At 56.3% G+C, this 16,208-nt stretch overlaps 1 protein-coding gene across 9 annotated transcripts in view; it reads left to right on the forward strand.

Moving 5' to 3' along the window:
• The first annotated feature begins 1,272 nt into the window (after nt 1-1,272).
• Nucleotides 1,273-16,208, forward strand: part of KMT2D (lysine methyltransferase 2D) — a 37,365-nt gene continuing 22,429 nt past the window's right edge. For 4 of the 9 annotated variants that reach the window (XM_061206005.1, XM_061206007.1, XM_061206014.1 and 1 more), the window contains exons 1-20: nt 1,273-1,979; nt 6,213-6,298; nt 6,568-6,694; nt 6,875-7,098; nt 7,213-7,322; nt 7,498-7,660; nt 8,000-8,165; nt 8,265-8,379; nt 8,526-8,683; nt 8,891-9,036; nt 9,175-10,632; nt 10,727-11,832; nt 12,305-12,418; nt 12,771-12,881; nt 13,416-13,520; nt 14,266-14,447; nt 14,597-14,761; nt 14,857-14,966; nt 15,066-15,113; nt 15,782-16,003. In XM_061206005.1, the coding sequence (XP_061061988.1) occupies nt 6,250-6,298; nt 6,568-6,694; nt 6,875-7,098; nt 7,213-7,322; nt 7,498-7,660; nt 8,000-8,165; nt 8,265-8,379; nt 8,526-8,683; nt 8,891-9,036; nt 9,175-10,632; nt 10,727-11,832; nt 12,305-12,418; nt 12,771-12,881; nt 13,416-13,520; nt 14,266-14,447; nt 14,597-14,761; nt 14,857-14,966; nt 15,066-15,113; nt 15,782-16,003 (4,879 nt within the window). In that variant the 5' untranslated portion in view covers nt 1,273-1,979; nt 6,213-6,249. The remainder of the gene's footprint in view (nt 1,980-6,212; nt 6,299-6,567; nt 6,695-6,874; nt 7,099-7,212; nt 7,323-7,497; nt 7,661-7,999; nt 8,166-8,264; nt 8,380-8,525; nt 8,684-8,890; nt 9,037-9,174; nt 10,633-10,726; nt 11,833-12,304; nt 12,419-12,770; nt 12,882-13,415; nt 13,521-14,265; nt 14,448-14,596; nt 14,762-14,856; nt 14,967-15,065; nt 15,114-15,781; nt 16,004-16,208) is intronic. The other 5 variants (XM_061206006.1, XM_061206010.1, XM_061206011.1 and 2 more) reach the window with 3 other exon arrangements.

The following is a 16,208-nucleotide window of genomic DNA, read 5'->3' on the forward strand; positions in this document are numbered from 1 at the left end:
TCCTCCTGTCCATCCGGTGGATAGAGTTAATGCAGAGAAGTCATTTCCAATCCCTTCTCTTCCAGACTAATGGGGGGTGGGGTGCCTGCATGCTGGGATCTTGTCTAGAATAACAGTACTCCGGCCAGGTAGCAGCAAGGCTACAAGTTACATGCTCTCTAAAAAGGGGTTACATGTTTACTAAGAAGGGGGACACAGGCCCTGAAGATTAGGAAAGAAGGACTGGGGCTGGGGGTGGGAGCACCCGGCAAAGGAGGGGAAACTCTACACTTATGTTTTGATGGGGGAGGTGATTGTGGGGGCACTAACAGTCCTCTTTCCTCTCGAGGGGATTTGAGAGCCAGAAGGAACGACTAGGGACTCGTTCCGTTTTTCTTCAGGCCCCCGAACGTGGCAGGAACCCACCCTTTGCAGCGCCAGGCGCCGTGCCTCACTTTCTCCATTTGCGGACTCCAGTTCCCAGGATGCAGAGCAGCGGGCAACCTCCTGGCTCTTCTTCCATCCCCCTCCCGGGAAAGACTGCTCCTGGTCAAGGCAAGGGGCAGCTGGAGTTTCAGGGGCCGATAACTCCAGGGAAACGGAATTAGAAAGTGCCCGGAGTCCTAGTTTTACTAGCCGAGCGGTAAAGGAGGCAGTTCTAGGGCCGGGGCGAAGAGGAGGGGGGCTTCTTTCCCACGTGTCTGCACAGCGGCTGGCCCGGCGCAGTCGGGGTTAACCCGTGGCGGAGGGATCGCTCAGCGTGTGCGTAGAACTGCAAAGTCACAGCCTTTCCTCCGAGAGGGCCGGATCCCTCCGCCGCTCCGCTCCAACACAAAATAGGGCCGCGTCTTCTCCTTTCTCCCCCTTCTGGAGTGGGGTTCACCAGGCAAAAGGGCCACCCGGATCTCGCGCCGGAGGCTTCCTGAATCTCCACGACCATTGCCGAGATCTCGGGCCAGGAAATAGCCCCTTCGCAGGAACCACCCTACCGGCCGAACAGGAGGCGGAGGGGGGGGAGGCGGAGCGGCGCCGCGCTGCACTACTTTCCTCTCCGGTTGCAAATGGCTGCCTCGTTCCCCACTTTCCGCTCAGTTTCCTGACCCCCCGGCGCCGGGAGCCGGGGTTGGGCCATGCACCTCTAGGCCCCCCGCGATCGCAGCCAGCCGGGGGTCGAGGGGGTGCCGCCGATCAGAGCCGGCCAGGCCGGGGGCGGGGCAGCTCCCGAGGCCAGAGGGGAAGGGAGGCGAGCGCAGGGCCTGGAGCGGCCGGAGGGGAGCGGGCAGAGGGCTCGCACCGCCCGCCCCTTCCTCTTCCTCGCCCACCTACCCTCCTCCCTTCCCCGGGGGGAGCAGAAGGTGGGGGGCTCGAAGCCGCCGAGGGCGAGCGCTTGGGGTCGAGGAGCCCGGCGCTGGGGTGTGTGTCAGGTTCAGCTTCGCGGCCCCGCCGGCTCCGTGTCGCCGTAGCTCGCGCGGCCCCGGGGCGCCGGCCCGAGCGGGGAGAGGGGCTTGGCGCTCCTGCGAGGGTCTCACGTTCCATCCGGGCCCGGCGCGGGGCGGCGCGGCATTCCTTCCGGGCTGCTGGGGAGGCGCCTCGACGTTCCATCTGGAGAGCCTCGACGTTCCGCCCGAGCCCGGTGCGGGCGGCCGGGGCGCTGGCCCGGCCCTAGGACTGAGAGGCCGCCCGGCGACGCGGATGCGGATCCTGCTCGCCCAAGATCAAAGCCACCGGTGCTCTCTTTGTGTCCGCTCGGGATTCGCCGCCCAGGGGCTGTCCATGGAAACCTAAACTGCTGGAACCCGAGGCAGAGAACCTTTCTTTGGCTTCTTGCTTTTTTTGGGCGGGGGAGGGTGGCCACTCCGACCTGGATTTACCGTTCTTGGCCCCCCTAAGCCCCCCCGTGCGGGGGGCGGCTGTGATCGCTCTGGCGGTTGGAGGTCGGGGAGCGGCCCGGGCTCTGGCCATGTTCTCGGATGAGGATTTCTGGATCGCCCTGTGAAGAGGTGAGTGAAGTCCGCCCGGCCAGGGCCCAGAAAGGGTTGGACTGGGGGCATAGCCAGATGGACTGTCTTGGCCGGAGCTGGCCTGTAGGTTGGAGAAAGGGGTGCCAGAGCTGAAGAGGGTTCCTTTGGCAGGGTCTGTCAAGGGAACCCGAGCCAGTCGCCAGAGCACAACCGAGGCCTGGTGTCCTGGGGTGTGCCTCTTTAAAGACTGGGGGGTTCAGGGAACCACGGGAGTTTGGGAACCTGGCCAGAAAGCCTCTCTGCGTGTTTATTTTTGTGTTGGGGGGAGCTCTACCAAACTAGGACCCAAGCCCTGATGCCAGCACCAATCCCAGTCAGCTGCTTCTCCTTCAGGGTTCCTTGTGGGCCTTGGGAATAGAACAACTTGGGAGCGGGGGTAGGGTGGCACTGCCAGGTCCGATTTACTGCCAGGTTGGACTTTAAGGTTGCTCTTGCCCATCCGGGCACGCAGAGCAGTCTTTGGGAGACTCAGGGAACCCTAGATCCTTCACTAGGCCTTATTTCACTGTGCAAAGGGGAGAGTGTGTGGAAACTGACCATTGTGATGAAGGGGTGGCCGGGGCAAGAAGGAGGCGGGGCTGGGGGCAGCTGTGGCCTTGCTGTTCAACTTTCAACTACCCCTGCCTGGCAGAGTGACCCCAGCGAGGCCTAGTGCTGTCTTAGCCTGCTTTGCCTCCCCTCCTCTCCGGATGGACATAATCTCTAGGGGATTATAGAGGAGGCCGTTGAGATTTGCTCCCTGCGAATGTGGGCTGCAAAAAAATGGCTTTTGTCTCCCGCTTTCTCTGGGCCTGGTGTGGAGAGCTGGTTGCCCATAAGTCCCTGGCCAATCCTGCAGGCCCCTCCCAGACCTCTCCAACCTTTTTCAATCAGGGAATGTTAACTGGTCCTCTGATCCTGTCCCAACTCTGCAGAATAGGGGGGCCTATATCTCTTTGGAGGAGAAGTGACTTGATCAGAGCTGTGTCTGCTGAAGCCAGTGTTTTCAGCCCTGGCAGGAGGTGTTGGGGAGAAGTGGTGTGTATGTGACTGCACGAAAGGTGCAGCATGAGCCTCATGCCTCTGACCCTGGGCTGGGACAGCCCCTCTCACAGCTGTCATGCTGCCCAGCAGGGATTTGGCTGGTGTATTTTGCTCCCTCACTCTACTCCCTCCACCATACATAGGCTAGACCTCTTTGAGCCTGGTCTTGGAAAGGAGAAAATAGGGGTTTGCCCTTGAAAGATTTCTGGGTGGTAATCCTGAGGTGAGAGGTGGCACAGGGGTGCCGGAATGAGGCTAGCTGTCGCCCATGCTGTCTGCCCTTGCCTCCTGTGGAGGGCCTCTCCTGTTGTCTGTCCCTGAAGAACTTCCTTAGGAGAGACCTCTCCTTGTTAGCTGTGGCTGACCCTAGCATGACCCAGGGGGTAGTCCGGAGGGTCTACAGGGCCACTGTTGCCATTTGGATTCTTCCCTGGAGGGCCAACCCAAAATGGGGGTGGGGAGAGGTGTGGTTTGAGTCTCAGGCTGGGAACCAGGAAGTCCTGAGTCCTACAGAAGAGCTGTTCACTCAAGGGCCTGCTTCAGCCTTTCACCTCTCCAAGCCTCCATTTCCCCTTTGGCTGGGAAAATGGAGTTAAAGCTTTTGGTCTGGGGTGGAGGCAGGGAGGAAAGTGGGTTGAGATGGATCCCTGCTTTTTTCCTTGCTGTTCTGGGCCTCTTCGGCCTAGGATTAAGGGGACCCACCACGGTTTTACTCCCTAGATCTGTATTTCTCTGGGATCCCTAGTTCCCCTGAGGAAGCCTGGCCAGGCATTACCCTAGTTTAGATCCAGGGAAAAAACCCTTGGTGTGTATGTGTGGTTTCTGGCTGTGAATGATGGGACAGGGGAACCTATGGTCTTTGTTTGTTTAGATCTGTTTAAGGAGGGGCCTGACAACTGGCACTCAGCATTGGGGTGCAGGCGCTAGACTGCAGGGTAGTGAAATGGGGCTTCTTGGAAGTGCCTCTAGATTCTTTTTCCTCAGCTTGGAGGACACTCAACCCTTTGCTTATCTCTCATCTTCCATGGTGCCATGAATGAGGCTGCAGCTTTGGAGGATGTTGGTACTGTTTCCCAAGGCTAGACGAAGGTGGTTTCTGTAGCTCCCCAAGCAGTGCCAGCACCAGCTTGAGAGGGCTGCGCTTGGGGGAGGGTGGAGGAATTTGTCCCTCTGGCCTTGTGTGAGGCAGTCCTCCTCCCACCCACTGTACTATCACTGTTGCTTTTCATTTCTTGCTGTTTGTGACTCCTTTAGCCTTAACTTTGAGAGCACAACAGTTGGAAGATCTTGGCGGCATTTAGTGGTAAGGTACAGCAAAAGTTGCACACATTTAGGAAACTTTGAAGCCTTCTGGGTGTGGTCAGGCCTTGAATGACTGAATAGTAAGAGGAGCCTGGCTGGTGCCCTGATCTCCAACCCCTAATTCACATAGGAGGCTTCTAGGTGGCCCCTTGAAGTTCCAGAGCAGCTTTTTTGTGGGCTGGCTAGATGACCACCCTGCTTTCCTTTCAGGTGTGATTGTGTGGGTGGCAGGTTTGGGAAAGAGGTGATCTGGGAATAGAGGTAACAGGTATCAGGTGATATTTCACTTTCCCAATGTAGTAGAATCTAATAGTGTGAGAGGAAAAAAGTAAAATAAAATTTCCCTTCCTGTGACATGTTACATGAGGCCCACTGCCAGTCTCTGGAAATGGAGTGTTAGCTCAGGGAAAGAGGACTGATAATGTGGTTCTTAGGTAATTGATTTATGGATCCTGGGCACCTTTGAGGGTTCCCCCCTGTCTCATCTGCCCCAGTCACTCAACCCCAAGTGGCTGACTGGGGTATTTGGTTTGGGAAGAGAGGCTTGTCCTCACTAAGGTTGGTGTGGTCCCTCTGGTTAAACAAGAGGAGTGGAGAAGGTGAGAGATACAGTTCTCAAACTTTTATTTAGAGTTTTGTTTTAGGGATTCCCCTCTACCTTCTGTAGGAAAACTATACTCTGTTTCTCTCCTTAAGCCCCTACCCTTCCCACTAAGAGCTGTTTACACCTGTCCTTTTCTCCCTTCTTCTATAGGACCTCTTTCCTCTTCCTCAGCTCTGTAATTCTTATTCTTTACTTCTCTCTTTTTTGTACTGTGTTTAGTTTTATCTGAGGTTTAGGAAAATATACCCAAAGCTGTGGGTCTTGACCTTCTTAGGTATAACTTTAATATGTTTCATTTGGCTCTGGGATAGGCAGGCATATCTTAGAAGAGGGGACCGTTACCCGCCACCCCCATAGTGTGTGTGGAAACCCTGCTTGACGGAAGAGGAAGGAAGCTACTTTGCTCTGTCCTGCCCTGTTTAGAACAGCTCCAAGTGGTGGTGTGCTTCCTGAGACTACAACTCCCAGCATGCCTAGCCTCAGGGCTGGCTACACATGCTCAGTAACTCTTAAGGCCCACTTCTGTTAACTACTAGGGACATCTGAGGAGGAAGGGCTGTTGGCGTTGCTAAGGGCAACGACCTGAGGCCTTCAGGCTGGGTGAGATCCTGAGCTCAGTCATGGCAGGGGCCAGGGGGTGGGCCTGAGCTGGATTTAGATGGGCAGTGGGTGGAAATTGGGGAGTTTCTTCTGTTGTGATTGGGATGTTCTGGTTGAAACCAGTGGAGATGGGGGAGATCCATTCGGAGATGGGCTTTAGTTCCAGTAATGTGTTCTACGTCCTGCAAGACCCCAGGGAGAGGGATTTCGGCTGGACTCAGACTTCTTGTTATGACTGCCCCTGGGTTGGCACTGAAAGACCTCTAGGATGGTAGCTGACTTAAGACCTGAGGAAAAAGTCCAAGGGATAGGGCCCACCAGAAGCCAAGAACTCAGTCATGAGGCAAAGAGTGATACTAGATGTAGATTGTATGTGCTTCTAGTTGGATGCTATTGTCCTGGGAACTCTTAGACAGGAGGTGGGAAGTGGGAAAGGGGAGTGGATCCTCTCAGAATTCAGAGTAGGAGAAGATGGTATGTGTTTATCTGGGGAGGAAGTAGGCAGTGGGACAACTGTTGGGGAGAGGGACTTTCCTTGTCATTAGTGCAGGAATTTGTAGGTATGGCTTTACTCTGATTTCTGTAGGGTCTAGATAACATTAGCTGCCTTCTTCCTAGGATTTGGGGGAAAGTGTTTAGTGGGAAGACTTACTAGACAAATAGATATCTCTTGGGTCTGACAGGTCTCCCCGAGAGGGCCCTGCCCAGTCGGAGAGAGGGATGGACAGCCCGAAGCCGCCTGGTGAGGATAAAGATTCAGAACCAGCAGGTGAGTAGGGCACATTCTGGGTTTGCTTGGCAGCTTTCTGTTCTACCCAGACAATCTTAGGACCAGACAATTTCTGGTCCTAGCACAAGGACAGGAGCTAAGTCCATCTAATAGAAAGGTAATGGAAGGACTTTGTTCTTTGGGACAAAAGTTGAAATGCCATCACTGTTATCCACCAAGGGTTTTGGATAATCTCTTGGGTCTGATGAGTGGACTAGTATTAAATAGAGGATAATGGCTGATGCACACTTCTCTGTCTGTTCATTCAGCTGATGGACCTGCAGCCTCCGAGGAGTCAGGTGCCACTGAGCCAGACCTTCCCAAACCACATGTGGGGGAGGGCTCTGTGCCCAGTTCTGGGGGTCCCAGGCTTCAGGAGCCTCCCCAGGACTGCAGGTAACTAGTTTGGGGAAATGAGGATGTAAGGACATACGAGGATTTGATTTGAGAGTCTGGGGCTTTCAAGGTGGAAAATTTAGGAAAATGAGTGGGAAGCATAGGTGTGCAAGTCATGGGGTTGTTTAGGGGTACCTGTGGGCAGGGGCCAGCGTGGTGCTGATGCTTGTGTGTTCACAGTGGGGGTCCAATGCGGCGTTGTGCTCTCTGTAACTGCGGGGAGCCCAGTCTACATGGGCAGCGGGAGCTACGGCGCTTTGAGTTGCCATTTGACTGGCCCCGGTGTCCAGTGGTATCCCCTGGGGGGAACCCAGGGCCCAGTGAGGCAGCGCTGCCCAGTGAGGACCTATCACAGATTGGTTTCCCTGAGGGCCTGACACCTGCCCACCTAGGAGAACCTGGAGGTAAGTGAAGAGAAGTGGGGTGGCTGACTTGAGCAGGAAACGGGGAAGGGGCTGAGTGGTCCTGAAGCAGTGATCACGTTCTTGTTAACTCTTTCCCCCTTTCCGCTTATGCAGGGTCCTGCTGGGCTCACCATTGGTGTGCTGCGTGGTCGGCAGGCGTGTGGGGGCAGGAGGGCCCAGAACTATGTGGTGTGGACAAGGCCATCTTCTCAGGGATCTCACAGGTGGGGCCGGGCCAGGGGATTGCGTAGGCCCAGGGCAGGGTGGGCAGGGCTGGTGGGCTTCCGAGAGTCAGGGTGGAATGAGAAGGGCAGGGGGCATACTGGGACAGAGCCAGTGCCTGACGTGTTGCTCTGGAGAGAGCTGGCTAGCACTGAGGCTTTGTCTCCATCCTGGCAGCGCTGTTCCCACTGCACCAGACTCGGTGCCTCCATCCCTTGCCGCTCACCTGGATGTCCACGTCTTTACCACTTCCCTTGTGCAACTGCCAGCGGTTCCTTCTTATCCATGAAAACACTGCAGCTGCTATGCCCGGAGCACAGTGAGGGGGCCACACATCTGGGTGAGAAGTCCTGCCCTTTGGACGTAGGGCAAATGAGGGTCCAAGGGTGCTGGGGGTTTTGTACTCTGCAGAGCGCTCAGAAGTCTACAATTACGTACTGTCAGTCTGCCCCACTAAAATACATGTGGGCTTTGTGAGTGCACGGGCTTTGCCTGTCTTGTTTAGCATGGTGTCTGCAGTGCCTAGAGCAGTGCCTGGCATATATTAGGCAGACACCTAGTAACTATTTGTTATTCGTTCATTCTGTGTCTGTGGAATGCCTGTTATGTAGACAGCACTGTGCCGAGCCCTGTAAGGAATCCATAGCTGACCTGTGTCCTCTGTCCCTTCCCACTGCAGAGGAGGCTCGCTGTGCAGTATGTGAGGGGCCAGGGGAATTGTGTGACCTGTTCTTCTGTACCAGCTGTGGGCATCACTATCATGGGGCCTGCCTGGACACTGCTCTGACTGCCCGCAAGCGTGCTGGCTGGCAGTGCCCTGAGTGCAAAGTGTGCCAAGCTTGCAGGTAAGAGTGGGAGGGCAGGAGAGAACCTTAGGCGAAGCACAGGTTAAGGTTGAAAAAGAGGGCAAGGAGGACCCTGTTATGTGCCCTGTGCCCCTGCAGGAAACCTGGGAATGACTCTAAGATGTTGGTCTGTGAGACGTGTGACAAAGGATACCATACCTTCTGCCTGAAACCACCTATGGAGGAACTGCCTGCTCACTCTTGGAAGTGCAAGGTGAGTGTCCCCTCATCCTCCTGCCTTACTCTCCCTAAGTCTGCCTCCTACAGCATCCCGAGTTTCTCTGTTGTGACGAGTCCCGTGCTCTCCTCCAGTCTCTGGCTGTCTGACAAGTGCCCATTTTGCCCGTTCCCTTCCCCTAGGCATGCCGGGTATGCCGGGCCTGTGGGGCAGGCTCAGCAGAGCTGAACCCCAACTCTGAGTGGTTTGAGAACTACTCGCTCTGTCACCGCTGTCACAAAGCCCAGGGAGGACAGCCTGTCAGTTCTGTTGCTGAGCAGCACCCCCCGGTCTGTGGCAGGTAAGTGGTGTGGACTGGCAGAGATCGGGCTGGGGGATCGGAAGTACTGAGATTGGCAGGGCTCGTGTTAAAGCAAGCTGACTTTGAGAGGAGGGCCCTCAGGCGGGCAGTACAATCCATAGCATTCGTGCCTTGCCCCAGTGTGCTCTCGTGAGGAGCTGATAGCTGATGAGAGCCGTGGTGCCTGCTCCCCTGTACCCTCTGCAGATTCTCATCCCCAGAGCCTGGCGATACCCCCACTGATGAGCCCGATGCTCTGTACGTTGCATGCCAAGGGCAGCCAAAGGGTGGGCACGTGACCTCTATGCAACCCAAGGAACCGGGGCCCCTGCAATGTGAAGCCAAGCCACTAGGTGAGTAGGGTGTGAGGGTCCCTGAAAGTAATCCCCTTCTATCGTGTGGCAAGGGACAGTTTCTGCTTTGCCCCAGACCCTGTACTTTCTGTGGAGTGCAGCTGAACTAGGTAGGAGCATGGTGTGTTATGTCTGCAGGTAGAGAAGGGGCCCAACTTGAGCCCCAGTTGGAGGCCTCCCTAAATGAGGAGATGCCACTGCTGCCCCCACCTGAGGAGTCGCCCCTGTCCCCACCGCCTGAGGAATCGCCCACATCCCCGCCGCCTGAGGCATCGCGCCTGTCCCCACCGCCTGAGGACTCACCCCTCTCTCCACCGCCTGAGGAGTCTCCTCTGTCTCCCCCACCTGAGGCATCACCTTTTTCTCCACTGGAGGAGTCACCCTTCTCTCCCCCAGAGGAGTCCCCCCCATCTCCCCCGCTTGAGACACCCTTATCCCCACCGCCTGAAGCATCACCTCTGTCACCGCCATTTGAGGAGTCTCCCCTGTCCCCCCCACCGGAGGAATTACCTACCTCCCCACCACCCGAAGCATCGCGCCTGTTCCCACCGCCTGAGGAGTCACCCATGTCCCCTCCACCTGAAGAGTCACCCATGTCTCCACCACCTGAGGCATCTTGTCTGTTCCCACCATTTGAAGAATCGCCCCTGTCCCCTCCACCAGAGGAGTCTCCTCTCTCCCCACCACCTGAGGCGTCACGCCTGTCCCCACCGCCTGAGGACTCACCCATGTCCCCGCCACCTGAAGACTCGCCCATGTCCCCCCCACCTGAGGTATCACGCCTGTCTCCCCTGCCTGAGGTGTCACGCCTGTCCCCACCACCTGAGGAATCTCCCCTGTCCCCACCACCTGAGGAGTCTCCCACATCCCCGCCACCTGAGGCTTCACGCCTGTCCCCACCGCCTGAGGACTCACCCGCGTCCCCGCCACCTGAAGACTCACCTGCTTCCCCGCCACCGGAGGACTTGCTTATGTCCCTACCCCTGGAGGAGTCACCCCTGTCGCCACTGCCTGAGGAACTGCGACCCTGCCCCCGGCCCGAGGAGCCATATCTGTCCCCTGCGCCCCAGGAGCCACGCCTGTCCCCTGCGCCCCAGGAGCCTCGTTTGTCCCCTGTGCCCGAGGAGCCTCGTTTGTCTCCTGCGCTCGAGGAGCCTCGCTTGTCTCCTGCGCCCCAGGAGCTGAGCCTGTCCCCTGCGCCCCAGGAGCCGCGCCCGTCCCCTGTGTCCGAGGAGCCTCGTCTGTCCCCTGCGCCCCAGGAGCCGCGCCCGTCCCCTGCACCTGAGGAGCTGCATCTGTCCTCCCAGCCTGAGGAGCCGCGCCTGTCCCCCACGGCCGAGGAGCCGCAGTTGTCCCCAGTGCCCGAGGAGCCGCGCCTGTCCCCTCGCCCTGAAGAGCACCCTGAGGAGCCAGGCCTGTGCCCTGCACCTGAGGAACTGCCCTCATTCCTCCCACCTGGGGAGCCACCCTTATCCCCTTTGCTTGGAGAGCCGGCCCTGTCTGAGCCTGGGGAGCCACCTCTGTCCCCTCTGCCGGAGGAGCTGCCGTTGTCCCCATCTGGGGAGCCATCTTTGTCACCTCAGCTGATGCCACCAGGTACGGGGATGTTAGTACCCTCTTACTCTGGGACAGTCTTAACTCTTTATGGCACATCTAATCTAAGAGCCTCTCTTTTTTTCTTTCTCTGCAGATCCTCTTCCTCCTCCGCTCTCACCCATTATCACAGCTGTGGCCCCGCCGGCCCTGTCTCCTTTGGGAGAGTTAGAGTACCCCTTTGGTGCCAAAGGGGACAGTGACCCTGAGTCGCCATTGGCTGCCCCCATCCTAGAGACACCTATCAGCCCTCCACCAGAAGCTAACTGCACTGACCCTGAGCCTGTACCCCCTATGATCCTTCCCCCATCTCCAGGCTCCCCGGTAGGACCGGCCTCTCCCATGCTGATGGAGCCCCTTCCCCCTCGTTCCCCACTCCTCCAGCATTCCCTGCCTCCCCCAAACTCCCCTCCTTCCCATTGCTCTCCCCCTGCTCTGCCACTGTCTATTCCTTCCCCACTGAGTCCCATGCAGAAGGCAGTGCAGGTCTCAGATGAGGCTGAGCCACATGAGATGGAGACTGAGAAAGCCCCAGAACCTGAGTGCCCAGCCTTGGAACCCAGCCCTACTAGTCCTCTCCCCTCTCCCATGGGGAACCTTTCCTGCCCTGCACCCAGCCCTGCCCCAGCCCTGGATGACTTCTCTGGCCTGGGGGAAGATACAGCCCCTCTGGATGGGACTGACACTCCTGGATCACAGCCAGAGGCCGGACAGACCCCTGGCAGTTTGGCTAGTGAACTTAAGGGTTCCCCTGTGCTCCTGGACCCCGAGGAGCTGGCCCCTGTGACCCCTATGGAGGTCTATGGCCCAGAATGCAAGCAGGCAGAGCAGGGCTCACCCTGTGAAGAGCAAGAGGAGCCACGTGCACCAGTGGCTCCTACCCCACCTACTCTCATCAAATCTGACATCGTTAATGAGATCTCCAATCTGAGCCAGGGCGATGCCAGTACCAGTTTTCCTGGCTCAGAGCCCCTGCTGGGCTCTCCCGACCCTGAGGGGGGTGGCTCCTTGTCCATGGAGCTGGGGGTATCTACAGACGTTAGTCCAGCCCGAGATGAGGGCTCCCTGCGGCTTTGTACGGATTCGCTGCCAGAGACAGATGACTCGCTGTTGTGTGATGCTGGGACAGCTATCGGAGGAGGCAAAGCAGAAGGGGACAAGGGGAGGCGGCGCAGCTCCCCGGCTCGTTCCCGCATCAAACAGGTAAGGGGCTATCCAGCCACTGGATGTGCTTGGTGTCATGCCACTGTCAGAGGTATAGTCCTGTGTCACTGATACCTTCCTACCTGGCTTATTGAATCCTGGACTGTCAGAGATCCTTGAGTGCATCTTCTTATTTTATCAAGGAGAATACTGATACATAGGGGGACGTGACTTGCCCAGGTTCATGGTAACTCAGCCATAGAATCGGGACTAGAAACTCAGGTCTCTCAAGCCAGTAGTTTTTCTTGTTGTACCACGTTGACCACTCTTCTTGGAAGATGGTGAGTGGTTTGGACCAGTTACCTACCTGTTGCTATCTGAGAGCTTGGCTTCTTCCCTGGCCCTGACTGGGACTTTTGGGCTTTGTTACCTGCCATACTCTGTCCCTTCGTCTCTTCTCTTCCCTCCAAGCCTGTGGATCCAGCATATTAGCCCTCGACTTTTCCTGTAATCGTCCCCTTTCCTCACTCAGGGTCGCAGCAGTAGTTTCCCAGGAAGACGCCGGCCACGCGGAGGAGCACATGGAGGACGTGGCAGAGGACGGGCCCGGCTAAAATCAACTACTTCTTCCATTGAGACTCTGGTAGTAAGGAGAGGCCTCCCATCCCCCAAACATGCTTCAGCTGGCCCCTTCAAGATTAAACACCCTTTAAATCTTGCCAGTCCCCTGCACGCTCACCTGCCTGCCTGCTAGCCTAGGGCCTGTCCAGCTATGTCTGTGCTCCTTCTGTCCTCTTGGCCCTCAGGCTTCTCTGAAATCTGATGTCGGGCTGAGGCCCAGTTTGGGAGCTGGGGTGTTCTTCTGCTTCTTAGTCCTGGCTCCTGGCTTTCATCTTAGCTTAGGCGGTTTATGCCGCCTTCCCCCAACACCAAAGAGGAAAGCACCTTAGTTGGGGCAGATTTAGCTGCCTCACTTTCCACAACTCTCTGCCTATAAGGTTGCTGATATCGATAGCTCTCCCAGCAAGGAGGAAGAAGAAGATGATGATGACACCATGCAAAATACTGTGGTTCTCTTCTCCAACACAGACAAGTTTGTCCTAATGCAGGTACCATACTTGACTTTTGTAGTCCCATCTTCAGCAGTGAGATCTGGCAGACTGAACAGTTGGATATGTGTGTTTCGGTGGGAGGGTAAATGGGGAGAACCAGGGACCTACTTCTGGCATTCCAGAGAATGAGCTTGACACTGAGCTAGCAGCTAGCGATGTAGCAGTGAAAAAGGCAGAAATGGTTTCTGCCCTATTGAGGCTTAGAGTCTAGGGAACACGAGTAATCTCGAAGCTGTAGAATTTTGTCGCATATATTACTGTCTCATCCTGACCAGTCTTTACCCATCTTATCTTTCACTTCTCATTACCGTTACCCATGTCAGGCTGTATCATTTCAAATTACCTGATCAGATGAGCAAGGCATGCTAGGAAGGAACGGGGTCCCGTGATGGCTCACCGTGTCCTAACGCTGGGGACAGGCTTCTGGTTCTTTGACTCCCTCCTCTCAGATTAGTGGTGTAGTCAGTTACTGGGACTGAGTGGTATTGAGGATGTGAGGTTGGACATTTGGGTTTCTGTGTGTTTCCCCAGGACATGTGTGTGGTATGTGGCAGCTTTGGCCGGGGGGCAGAGGGCCACCTCCTTGCCTGTTCCCAGTGCTCTCAGTGCTATCACCCTTACTGTGTCAACAGCAAGGTGAGTTCAGGGCCCAAGAGGTCTGGCCTGGGGGATGGGGTCGTTACTGCTTATCCTAGTTCCCTGTCCTGGCCACTCTACTTAAAGTGGCCATTGGTCATGGATGTTGTTCATCAGTTTCCAGTGGTTGTCAAATTCATCTTGGGAAAAAATACTTTGGAAACCATAGTGGTCTTTACGAGTTTCTTTGTGGTAGACCATGACTTGCTGGTATAATTCAGTCCATCATATAAACTATGAGAACTTTACTAGTAGAAAGCATGATGTGGTCTGGATATAAAATGTAAAATCAGAATCAAACACATGTCCACAAAGAGAAAGCAGTGTTTTTGACTCAAGTATGATCAGTCATTTTGGGGTTTTCATTAATGTTAATTTAGAACTTGTCCACTGCTAACACTCACTAACTTGCAGCAGTAGCAGGTTTTGCATGTTCAGGAAAAACTGGGGGAAATACGACCTAATTCTATCCACAGTCTTTTTGGAGACTTCGCTAGTGAAAGATTGTAATGAGGCAGTGGCCGGGTGAGGCTGTTCTCTGATCAGCAGAGATCCCTGGAAGCCTAAGTTTAAGATCCACTATTTTTGGGGTGAGGGTGCTCTATGTCGCTTCCCTGTGCTCAAATGGAGGTCTCGCCTGGGTACTGGGGTCCTCCAGCCTCACCTGTGTAAGTCCCGCCCTCCCCTGAGAGGTCTACCCTGCCCTCCGCATCACCTCCTGAGGAATTGCCATCTTCTGCACCAGATCACCAAGGTGATGCTGCTGAAGGGCTGGCGTTGCGTGGAGTGCATCGTGTGTGAGGTATGCGGCCAGGCCTCAGACCCCTCCCGCCTGCTGCTCTGTGATGACTGTGACATTAGCTACCACACGTACTGCCTGGACCCACCACTGCTCACCGTGCCCAAGGGTGGCTGGAAGTGCAAGTGGTAAGGAGACTGGGATCTTCAGAGGGGCCTGAAATGTTTGAGTGGGTGTGATGTTGAATACATGGCAGAGGCGGGGTTTAGAAGGCCGGGCGGCTTTGGGTGCTTTGGGTAGGTTAGGTGCTGAGGGTCTGTCTTTCTGCCCCCACCAGGTGTGTGTCCTGTATGCAGTGTGGGGCCGCCTCCCCTGGCTTCCACTGTGAATGGCAGAATAGTTACACGCACTGCGGGCCCTGCGCCAGCCTGGTGACCTGCCCGATCTGTCACGCCCCGTATGTGGAAGAGGACCTCCTGATCCAGTGCCGTCACTGTGAACGGTGAGGGTGCCCCTTTCCCCTCATATAAGCCCCCTCTTCCCTGTTCTCAGCCTTGCGTTGTCTCAGTTTATCCCCTCCTGTCTCCCTTCTCCCAGGTGGATGCATGCTGGTTGCGAGAGCCTCTTCACAGAGGATGACGTGGAGCAGGCAGCTGATGAGGGCTTTGACTGTGTCTCCTGCCAGCCTTACGTGGTAAAGCCTGCTGGTGAGTACCAGGAGTTGGGGAGAGGGGAGGAGGAGTTGGGGCAGGGGTGCCTTGCTTTGGGACAGGGCCTCTAGCTGCCTTGGTTTGTCCTCTCCACAGTGCCTGTTGCGCCTCCAGAGTTGGTGCCTATGAAGGTGAAAGAGCCGGGTGAGTCACAGAAATTCTGAATGCCAAAGCCAGAGGAGACCTTAGACACTTAGTTCAGCTCCAGCCCCCCAGCTTTATCTCGTTATTTTCAGAGAAGGAAACTAAGACCCAGGGGGGGTTGAGTGGCCTGCCCAAGGTCACCCCATAGGTCAGTGGTGAAGTTATGACGAGAACCAAGGCATCCAGTTTCCCAGGCAGAGTTCCTTCCACCAGGCAACACGGCCTTTGTACGGCTAGAATCTCATCTCCAGAGAGCACAGAACACAGCTCTTTCTCCTTAATGAAGGAGCTGGGGCTCTCCCACCTCCATTGTGATGTGGGCACTGCTCCTGGCATCTGGGGCACTGTGAGCTGGCATTCGGCAAGGAGGGGCCCTCCTGGCCCCAGACAGCTAGAGAATATATTTGGTGAACTGAGGGTTAATCGTGAGCAAAGTCTGGCTTCAGCAGGAGCGGTCTCACTGATCCCCCTGGTTAACTGAGGGAGCACTCGGGCCTTAGCTGGCGCCCATTGGTGGTCTCTCCTCTCCAGCCCTCAGACCCCAGTCTGGACTTCAGTGTGTCTCTCTCTCGCTGCTTTTGTCCCAGCTAGGGACTTAGGCCGAAACTTGGAGTTCTGCGCTCCTTGGGGCCTCCATCAGGGGTCACACGCTCTTCCCCCTTGTGCAGAGCCCCAGTACTTCCGCTTCGAGGGTGTGTGGCTGACAGAAACTGGCATGGCTGTGCTGCGTAACCTGACCATGTCGCCCCTGCACAAGCGGCGCCAGCGGCGAGGACGACTTGGCCTCCCAGGCGAGGCAGGGCTGGAGGGTTCTGAGCCTTCAGATGCCCTTGGCCCTGATGACAAGAAGGATGGAGACCTGGACACTGATGAGCTGCTCAAGGGTGAAGGTCAGGCTGAGGAATCTCAGGGAGTGCCAGAGTAATGGGAGCGTGCCTGTGAGAGTTGAATGTTGGGTAGGAGCTGCATTATCACTCCCAGTCACCCTCAAGCCACTGTTGGTCTTGTCCAGATGGCTCTGTGGCAGGGCACTCAGCTCTGTTCTTAGGTGGCAGGATGACAGGGTTAAAAGGGTCCATGCCTCTGACCTGCTTC

This window comes from Eubalaena glacialis, chromosome 11, assembly GCF_028564815.1.
Source record: "Eubalaena glacialis isolate mEubGla1 chromosome 11, mEubGla1.1.hap2.+ XY, whole genome shotgun sequence".
Lineage (NCBI taxonomy): Eukaryota > Metazoa > Chordata > Mammalia > Artiodactyla > Balaenidae > Eubalaena > Eubalaena glacialis.